The 10,275-nt window shown below is 44.5% G+C and overlaps 4 protein-coding genes across 4 annotated transcripts; 1 reads left to right on the top strand and 3 right to left on the bottom strand.

Moving 5' to 3' along the window:
* Nucleotides 1-815: 815 nt before the first annotated feature.
* On the top strand, nucleotides 816-1,647 carry SAMD00019534_088310 (hypothetical protein; the record flags this gene model as incomplete). Its single annotated transcript, XM_012896188.1, has 3 exons — nucleotides 816-940; nucleotides 1,000-1,327; nucleotides 1,390-1,647. 3 exons carry the CDS (start codon nucleotides 816-818, stop codon nucleotides 1,645-1,647), a joined length of 711 nt encoding a protein of 236 aa, XP_012751642.1.
* A 24-nt stretch (nucleotides 1,648-1,671) lies between these two features.
* Nucleotides 1,672-6,276, bottom strand: SAMD00019534_088300 (hypothetical protein; the record flags this gene model as incomplete). Its single annotated transcript, XM_012896187.1, has 6 exons — nucleotides 1,672-3,295; nucleotides 3,357-3,655; nucleotides 3,726-4,028; nucleotides 4,087-4,316; nucleotides 4,381-6,098; nucleotides 6,182-6,276. The coding sequence occupies 6 exons, from the start codon at nucleotides 6,274-6,276 to the stop codon at nucleotides 1,672-1,674; spliced, it is 4,269 nt and encodes a 1,422-aa protein (XP_012751641.1).
* A 359-nt stretch (nucleotides 6,277-6,635) lies between these two features.
* Nucleotides 6,636-7,913, bottom strand: SAMD00019534_088290 (hypothetical protein; the record flags this gene model as incomplete). Its single annotated transcript, XM_012896186.1, has 1 exon — nucleotides 6,636-7,913. One exon carries the CDS (start codon nucleotides 7,911-7,913, stop codon nucleotides 6,636-6,638), a length of 1,278 nt encoding a protein of 425 aa, XP_012751640.1.
* Nucleotides 7,914-8,502: 589 nt separating this feature from the next.
* On the bottom strand, nucleotides 8,503-9,393 carry SAMD00019534_088280 (hypothetical protein; the record flags this gene model as incomplete). The annotated part of the gene is made up of 1 exon (XM_012896185.1): nucleotides 8,503-9,393. One exon carries the CDS (start codon nucleotides 9,391-9,393, stop codon nucleotides 8,503-8,505), a length of 891 nt encoding a protein of 296 aa, XP_012751639.1.
* Between the last annotated feature and the right edge of the window lie 882 nt (nucleotides 9,394-10,275).

Raw genomic sequence — 10,275 nt, 5'->3', positions numbered from 1 at the left:
CTGCTATCCTTAGAGGCAGCAGTGCCTGATGGGTACGATCTGCTTACACGCATGTGCAAGCGCAGACCTTTCATGTAGTCCTCTGGCAGCAGCGCTGCGCCAGGGTAGAAGATTCGCACGTCGTATGATGACTGCGATGAGGGTGGCGCACGATCATTGATCGGGCCATACCTTGCGAAGAATGACTCCGCTCCCATTGTAATCTGTGACAGGGCACTCACCTGAGTACAGCTGTTGTTGATTGAGAGTTGATGTATTGACTTTGCTAGATTGAGTGATCGAGTAACAGATAGTAACTGTATTTTTTTTTTTTTTTTTTTTTTTTGACTAGAGTGGAAGTTTATTATTATTGCAAATAAATTGGCGTCATTGAAGAGGCGGGATAATAACTGTATCACTCGTTTCGGTTTGACACTTTGGAAAACGAATCATTCGACTCTGGAAGTTCCTCATGTTACATCAAAACGACCAAAAGTATTTGACCCCTAGGAGATTCGAACTCCTGACCTGAAGCTAACTTCTCTATTTTAGTTGGAGACTTATGCGCTACCACTGCGCCAAGGAGCCATTGGATTTGGAATAGACAATAATAATGCTTTTATCGGTGTTTTTTTTGGAAATTTTTACAAGAAGCGTTACGTTTCTTCTTGGATACTTAGCAATTTTGACTATGGGAATTATTATTAATATTTCCGACTTATCTTCGATAACTACAATCTTTACCTCTTTGATAATGTTTGAAGGGTTGAGTTTTGATTCTCTACGAGGTCTTCATGTCAAACATACACATATTTATGTGTACTTAGGTGATACATATGTCCACAGCAGCATCATCACCATCAACACCTACAAAGTCATCATCAAAGACTGCCACTACAACTCAAACATCATCCAATTACAAACATCAGATACAGGTACTATATAATGAGTTTCAAGATTGGTAAGCATCGGTTATTCTTACATTACCTGCTGCTCATTCACTCACTCATTGATATATAGCGTTAGCAAGTTGGATCACTACTATTCAGAATGTGAATCAGTGTTGAATAGATTGATGAACAGTGTCAACATGATGATTGGAGGTGGATCAGCGGATGATGATTCTGAATTAGATGTCAACAACAACACATCATCGTCTTCGTCTTCATCATCGTCTACTTCAACATTATTAGGTCGTCCTCAATCATTAGACAACAAAGACAATGTCGAATACATTCATTCACATGTAAATGAACAGATTCAACAATTGATCGACCAACTCAATGAACATGTTGTCAGAGCTAAACAGTTGATAAGGGACAATGCTTCATCAATCTCTGACCTAAATGTATGTCGAGTCGAATATCATCATCCTTCAGCTCTCTCCAGTCGACTAATCCATTCCTCAAGTCATTGGCATCAAGAGGCAAGACACAATGTGAAGTGTCCATTCTTGATCTAGTCGAGTTCATGGCCACAACATACTTTAGTTACGAACAAGATTTCCAAATGAAACAAGCACTCTCTGATGACCTATCCAACATCGACAATCAAACAATGGCGGTACTCTCCAACACTGTCCTCCTGTGGCAGCACTCTCCACTCATCAATAAGTCCAAACTTGCAGCAATAGTAGACAGACTTGAACTCTTTAACAGTCTGGAGTAGTTATCATATCAATACAATCTTTCTTTATTGTGTACAGAATGGACATGCCAACTCAGACTTCTTCTTGTCGTTGTCTACTTTGGAAGTGTTCTCAATTGGCTGATTAAGTTGATTGGCGATACTCTTGTACTTTAGCATCCTGGATGAATCCAATGAATTGCGAAGTCCAAGAGAGAATGAAGTGATGCCCTCGGCTATGCCAACTACAGGCGACAGTACCACGCCAGGCACACCCCACATGAGTGCAGTGAGGAAGCCTCTTGCTCCACGCTCTCTATACTTGCTGACTGGTCGGAACAGGATGCCCTTGGCCGCATTGTAAAAGCCACCAATCATGTATGACACAGCCATTGATGTACCATCCTTAAAGGTCTTTGGCTGGGTCGTCATTATGGATGAGTTTGTTCTGTCTGTAGTATTGTTGGTGAAGTTCTTGGCAAACGATGCCAAGCCTTGTGCCAGGGTGGTCGAGACAGAGAGCAGCTCAACAAAGAGTGTCTGTATGCCTGTGCCCAAGCCCTTTCCAACGCCCATCATCACGCCATCGGGGCCAGATGCCTGGTGTATTGGTTCTCTGATCAGGGCAAACATTCCATTGCCCACCTTGAAGAAGATCTTGACGGGAGTGACACCAGTGAGGTATTGGAAGACGTTGGTCGAGAGGTTTGGTTGGTAGACATTCATGATGCTCTCTGGTAGCTTGGACAGAGGTATCTCGTGCAAGTAAACCTCTGGCAATGTGAAGTTGGCGTCCGTTAGTGGGATCATACTGAACATCCAAACATATCCACCTCTTGTCTTGATCGATGAGAACTCTTGTGGTTGTGGTTGTGGTTGATCATTGTTGTTGTTGTTGTTGTTATCTTCGTTGTTGTTGTTGGTAGCGTTGGTGGTGGTAGCGTTGGTGTTTGTGTCGCTCTTTGTACTTGATGGTCTGTAGTCAATCTTGACACCAAGTGGAAGTATGAGTATCTCATCAAAGATTATGGTATCCTCTTCTGTTGGTACTTGATCATTGCCTGGCGCTGCTGGTGGTACATTGGCAAGCTTGTTCGTGGTACCATCAGTGAGTTTGTAGTTGATGAAGAAGTCCAACAGGAAGTCAATGGTCAACTTGTAGGCCGATATATACAGAGGATTAACGTGTAGCACCACGTTGTAACAGGCTCGTTTGAAGTTGTCCTTGCGCGACAGGAGCACCAACGACACGAGATGATTGAGTGGGTCGGCAGGGAGTCCACTGGCGATTGGTCCAAAGAGGTTTTTGAAGGGAGACTTGACAATCTTGTCGTGTATCAACAGGTGGGACAGGTTGACCTTGAGCGAGGACGTGTATGATCCAAAGTCAGCGACCTCAAAGTTTTGCAAGAGTATCTCAGAGATGTGTGCCTGGAGCAAGACATGGTCTTGGCTGGCCGTGTCCTTGAACGTGCAGTTGATGTGCATGTCCACTGCTATGATCTCCATAATCTTCTCGCCCGACACCATCTCAAAACCTTCTTCAAGGTCGTCGATCTCAGGCTGAGACGATTTATCATCGTGCGGTGAGCCCATGTAGTCCTCCATCACACGTTGTGCATTGACAATCTGACTGCCCATCATAACTGCAATGTTGTCGCCAATTGGTTTAACTTCCTCCTTTGTCAAGCTAATGGTTCATGTGTGGAGAGTTAGCAAGAGATAGTAATATTTCGGAGTGATGGACTTACATTATTCGTTCGACTAGACGCTTGCCAAACATTGGCACGATCGTGGAGAATAGGTGGAAGGTATGTTTGTCAAACTCAAAGTCGTAGATGTTGGAGAGGAACTCGATCTTGGCGCCAATTCCAGAAGTGATGTTACGAAGGTACACCAGTGGGGACTTGGATGAGTATCCAATGGGCTGGAGCTCAGAGTAGTCCTGAGCAAACATATTCTTTGTGGACACCTCCTCCGTCATATATATCTTCAATGGGGAGAATGCAAAGATGAAGTCATCAGATCTTCCTTCAGGTGATAACAGGATCTAGATTGTGATGATGATGGTATATGAGTGAGTGAGTGATCAATGTGAGCGTGATTGAGTAAGTACATACACCCAGTCTGTCAAACTTGATGGCAAGTTGAGTGTCCAAGTCCTTTGAGTAGTACTTTGCTGTACAATCAATCAAGTCGATGTGCATCGGTAGTGGATCATTCTTGACATTATTGTTGTTGTTGATGTTGTTGTTGCTACTGCTTGTGAGTTGCTTAGACTTGTTCTCATAACTGATCCAATCGATAAAGTCTGTTATCAATCTCATTGATGGTACAAAGCTGATGCTTGATATCGTCAATTCATATAGTTGAGTGATTGCCAACTGCTTGGCCGATGTCAACATCTCAATTCCATCAAGATCCTAAGTGATATAATGTGAGTCAGTGAGTGAATGAGTAATGATGGAGTAGTTAACATACAACTTGATTGCCAAAGAGTAGTTCCTCTTTGCCATCGGCAATGGCAACTGTGTCCAGTGAGCCAAGCGAGAGTATTGTGAACATGCCATCGAATAGGTCTGACCTGTTTGGTTTGGATGGATATCCAATCGTTGTAATCACATCCAAATCATTGGTGAACAATTTGAACTCGCTCGTGCCCTCATCAATCATGCTACCTGGATTCTTATCAAATCTGAGTTCAATCGATGCTGATGTTTCGTTGATGTTGTTAGTCCATATGTAAGTGAGTATGCCTTGGTCCGAAGTACATACCAGTTATACATGAGAGGAGGAAGAGCATTGTGCTGGTCTGTGGCTGGTCTGATTGGATAGCAAAGGCGTTCATCAGACATTCAAAGTCTGACTTGTAAATGGATATGGAACACTCGGGCAGCTGGCAGTCCACGATGCAGCTCGCTCGGCGATTGGCCTCCTCGATCGAACAGTCCTTCATGCCCCATGGCTGCTTGTAAGTTAGGAACGGCTTGGCCGTGTAGATCTGCTCGTCGATGGGCTTGATGATGCGACCGGTTGGCTTCTGAGCGATCGAGATAAAGGGTCGCGAGCTACGGCTGCGGAACTCGGCGCCCTCGTCAAGTGTAGTCGAGCGCAGTGACAGACACTTGTAGGCGCTCTCGGGACGTCCGTCGGGCAGCAGGGATATCGACAGCGACTCAAACGACATCTCGGTCTTGGTGATGGTCTGCAGTAGCATCTCAGCGGCCGAGATGGCGCTGTCCAGGTGACGCGGGTACTGCTTCGAGTACATGATCAAACAATTGTCGCCAGTGAGATGTATCTTGAAGTTGCGCTTGGTGCAGATGGTCTTCTCCAACAGTGGCAGGTTGACCATGTAGTTGAGCTTTGGTATAGTAACACGCAGGTTGATGTCCTTGGGTGGTTGGACAGCGCGACCAACTTGACTACCACTGCTACTGTTGTCAATCTGTCTACTGCTACGACGTGTCTTTGACTTGTTGTGCTTGTCCTTTTCGTCGTCTCCACCCATCTGTGCAATGGCATCTGATAGCTTGCCGATGAGATCAAAGAGGCCAGACAGTTGCTCCTGTCCAAAGTTGCCAGTGATGGGTGAGTTGAACTCAATGTCAATGCCAAGCGACTCGTTGCTGGACTGTGTGAACACGATCGAGTTGGGTCTGTCCACCTTTGAGCAATTGAAGAAGTACTTCTTGTGCTCAAAGAAGATGGCTGAGCCCTCCTTCCTATGCATCATCACAGACAGTTGATCAAAGCTAAGCTTTGGTTTCTTTTGTTGATTCGCTGATTTGACTTCATTGTCGTTGATGAAGTTGTTGTTGGTTTCTTCATCGTCGCCATCGTCTTCGTTGTTGTTATTGTTGTTGTTATCGCTGCCAACTACATCTGAACTCTCGGACTCATACTTAAATGATGCCGATGACATGTAGAGCTCTAGATTGGCAATGGACGTGGGTGTATGTACAAAGAGTGAGAGCTTCTCAATGTCCACGATGACATTTGAAAAGATCTCCAGCAGCTGACTCTGCATGGCGTCAAACACGTCGCCGTTGTCTTCGGGTCGGATGCCTGTGAGGATGCTGCTGTCCATTGTTGGCTCTTCGCCCTCGTGCAGCTCCCTGATGATGGTGCCCGAGAGGATCGACGAGTCGACATGCTGCGATGGATAGTCGGTGATGATGGACGATGACGATGAAGAGAGCGAGTCGCTACTGGATGTTGTTGTGCTTGTTGCGCTGGTCGGGATGATGTTGACCTCGACGCCACGCACCACCACTCTGATGGGCTCAGTGGTGATGTTGAGCAGCGGGATGTTGAACTCTATGCTATCAATGCGCACCACGCCAAACTGGAAGGGCAGGCCTGTTGCGAGCTTGCTATTCAGCACGGCCTTGTCCAACACGACGTTCTTCAAAACGATCTCGCTCTTGCCCTTTGTGAACTGTGAGTCAAACTCCTCCTTCTGGACATCAGAGAACAAGTATGACTTTATACTATTGTTGATTAAGAATCGAACCAATCGTTGTTGTGGTGCCAATGACAATGAATATAGATTCGAAGTTGTAGTATTAACTACATAATTTGTAAACTTTGATAACATTCCTCGCCATCCTCCTCCTCCTGTTCCTTGACCTTGACCTGTACCTGTGCCACCATTTGCACTACCGTCATTCATTGTTTGTTCTTTTATTTATTGATATGATATATATATATTGATTGATTGGATTATTATTACAAATATTATACAATTGATAGAGGTAGGATAGAGATAGATATATAGAGATAGAGATAGAGATAGGCAGTAAATGATTATGAATGAGTGAGAGTGTGTGAGTGTCAATGAATGAAGGTTCAACACAACCACCTTTTGGATGAATTGTCAAACTTGAAAACACAAGGTGAGCGTGGAAACGATCTTTGCAAGAATCAAAGGGGGGGTGTGTGAGTCATCACACTTTATTGATCATCTGAGTTGCCATCCATCCATTGGAATCCAACTTACAATTAGACTTGTCCACTGATCCAATCAATCAATCATAAATCAAAAATGTACTGAATGATGAATGTGAATTGATTGGGTCATTGTCATTGATTAATGTCCATTTATCATCTAGTATTGAGTAGAGATAGTTTTGACCTTTGCCAGCAATGAGATAGATATATAGTGTACTGGATCGATCATAGATGATTGGAGTATTGTCTGGCTTTACAGGACACATGGCCAAATGATCAGTACGTTTGGTCGTTAAATTATATCGATTGAATTGATTATTGGTGAGAATGTACAGTCCATCCTTCTCATCGAAACAACTATATCCAGACATGTCGGGTCTGATAAAGTGTTTGAGGTTGACAACCTCGGTGGCCAATGTCTGAACGTTGAATATGAGCGCGCCATCATGGTCATTACCATCCTTCTCTCCGCCAACAACAATGATTGTGTCATTGTTCCTGTTGTAGTGGACCGTGGAGTAGCATACTCCAAAGGGCAGCTCGCCAATCCTGGTGTACTGATGCGTCTCAATGTCGTAGCGATCGACTCTTGGCAACTGTCCGCCTTCGTAGTGTCCTCCCACAAGGTAGATGTACTTGTTGCCATCGTAGCAGACTGATATGCAGTTGCCGCTGTCAATGGTGTTATCAAAGTTTGAGTCGTAGCATTGCCGGTCAGCCAGTGAGTATCGAGAGCATATCGCTGAACCATATTCCACTTCGCCAAACACATAGAGACAACCACGAGCGTAGGCGACCGATGTTGAGAGCCCAGCGAATTTACTCTTTAGTGCTCCACCCTTGATCGACGTCCACTTTGATGTCTCTGGCATGAAGAAAAGGATCTGTTCATTGCTCAACGATACGATGCGGCCATCATAATTGCGGGCACATTGTTGTCCGGTTTGAATGAGCTTGAAGCTTGTCTCAATCATCTTCCTGATGGAGTTCAGTCTGTTGACATCAATGTTGATACAACATGGATTTAATTGCATTGTTGCAGTCTTGTCGTATGGCACTTGATGAGTATGTTGAATGTGTCCAACGATCATTGACATCAACTGGTCATCATTGACGATGACTGGATGGTCGTTATCAACATCTTGCGCGAACAGCGTGTCCTTGTTGACATTGATGAATTCATCGATTGAAGAGCATGACGTGATTGATCCAACAACCTCTGAGACGTCATCAAACGCCTTTTCCTCATTGTTGTTAACTTTGGCATTAATATCACTTTGTTTGTTGTTGATTATTAGATTGATGTGATTGATCTCATTGATGATGTTGTTGATTGTTGATTCAATGTGTGACATTTGAACTTTGAGTGGCGTCCTGGCTCTGTGCTCCTCAGCGATGATCACCTTGATCAGTTGTTCAAAGCGTGCAGTGATCTTTGAATGAGTGTCTTGCATCGATTGATATGATTCAGCACACTGTCGAAGTGTAGTCCACAGATCCTCAAGCCTCGATGTGAACCACGTCTCTTCCTCCTCTTGACCCTCTTCTTCCGCCTCTTCTTCATCCTCAAATTCTTGGTCTTCCTCTTCTTGCTCTTCTTGTTCCTCTTGATCCTCTTCTTGTTGCTCTTGCTCTTGTTGCTCATGTTGTTGTCCTTGTCCAGGAAACTTGTTGTTTGCCAGTTTGATGTTGTCGATCTGGTCAATGGTGTGACCATTGTGTTCTTGAACCAAACAAACAGGACACACCTTCACAGCGCAATCGAAGCAAATGAACTCTGTCCTCCTTTTATGTGTATCACATCTTTGTCCAACTGATACAATGGTGTCATCATGTGACAACGATGAAGATGATGATGTATTATTATCTTTGGTCTTCATTATTATCTGTTGACTGAGAAGTTGAATGAATGAATGAATGGTCGTGTGAGTGGTGTTTTATTATTTAGGCGGGAGTTGTGGCTGGTACTTCTGTCGACGTGGTGGATGTCGTGGAAGTGGTGGAGAATGATGTCGTGGAGATGGCAGGGGAGGTAGTAGTAGTTGTTGAGGTTGTTGCCATTTGTTCATTGATAACTTTACGAGCGGCATCCTCAGCCTCACCTCTCATCATCTTCATGATCTCATTCTTAGAGTTGGTGATGTCCTCAGAAAACTTCTTCATCTTGTTAAAAGCCTCATCTCTCTTGTTGGTCAGATCTTGGAGCTTGAGGAACACCTCCCGCTGATCATTGGTCATCGTGAAGTTCAAGTAGTCTAGGCGAATCGAGTTCAACATAGCAGCTCTTTGTGCCTCTAGCATCTGCAAGTTGGCTTCAATTGAAGTCATGTTGGCTTGGAGGGCGAGGTCCCTTGCCTCATTGGCGATGGGCTGAGTCTCAGTAGAAAGGTTGTTGGCACGCATGGCAAACGCCTTGGCCTCGGCGGCAATGGTCTTGGCTTCGGCGGCAATAGACTTGGCTTCAGCAGCAATGTACTTGGCTTCGTTGGAAATGGTCTTGGCATCGGCGGCAATTGACTTTGCTTCAGTGGCAATGGTTCTGGCTTCAATGGCAATGGCCTTGGCATCCTGGGCAACCAATCTGATCTCATCGATTGCGATCCACATCTGTTCCTCACTGGACAACAGTCTGGAAATGTTGAGGACAGACCAGTTGGCAGACTCGAACGAGTTGACAGTGTAACCAAAGTTCACTCGGCTACTGACACGGATTGGTTTGGACCATTGATCCAACTGGAAGATGTTGGCAGTGGCGTTGCGAACGTTGAGGCCACCCCACATTGTTGATGGACGGGACGATCCAGAGTAGACGAGCCAGAGGTCGTTGATTGGCATTGGAGCTTCGTTGTTGATGACAGTCGTAGGAGGACCAGTTCTTGTTGTTAAAGTCTCTCCATTGAGAGTTCAAATAGCAGTTGATCTGGACATCTTCTGGCTTCCAAGCATTGGCAAAGGTGCCAAAAGCAAACAAGACACAGAGTGTGGAAATAAGCAATGTGGAGGTGGTAGTTGAGGACATGATTTTCTAGAGATAATAATTAGGATATAGGGTTGCGTGGAGAAGTAAGATGGACATCCGTCTTTTGAGCTGGCTTATGAAGGCAACACTTACATATGTGTTCCATCAATGAGGGAAGTTACTTAAGTAGCGAGTGCCACTAGTCTAGACTGAGACATGGGATCGTCATGGACCAACAAGAGACACTTGGGTAATCAGGCAAACTGACTAATTGATTGACTGAAATGTCCCTGTGGAGGAGTCTTGTTATCCATGCCATTTTGGAAGTTTGGGCGCAGAACGTTGCGAGTAACTTAAATGATCTTTGCAGGCTAATGAGTGTCGTGATGGTTCTGTCCCACTGTGGTGTCATGATTCGTTGCAACGCCGACGTTTCATTCCATTGACAAATGAGGTGCGTTTTTGATTGGTCATTGGTGATCTGCAAGCCCTGTTCTCCCAAAATATCTCAGTTGTCTTTCAACAATCGCTGATAACAACTGGTATGGTCCTCATTAAATAAATAGTAATCATCATCGTCTTGTGCGAACAACATGTACTTGTTGACTTATACAATTGATTGATTGAATTGATACAATCTCTATTGTTGTTGATAATGTTGTTGATTGTTGCTGTCGATCTAATCAATGAATGATAACCATTGCAACAAGAATACAGGACAGGCGACAACTATGAAGATGTATTATCTTTACCAAGAG

The sequence above is a fragment of the Acytostelium subglobosum genome (genome assembly GCF_000787575.1).
Source record: "Acytostelium subglobosum LB1 DNA, scaffold: scaffold19, whole genome shotgun sequence".
NCBI classification, from domain to species: domain Eukaryota; phylum Evosea; class Eumycetozoa; order Acytosteliales; family Acytosteliaceae; genus Acytostelium; species Acytostelium subglobosum.
This window is presented reverse-complemented; position numbering and strand designations above follow the sequence as displayed.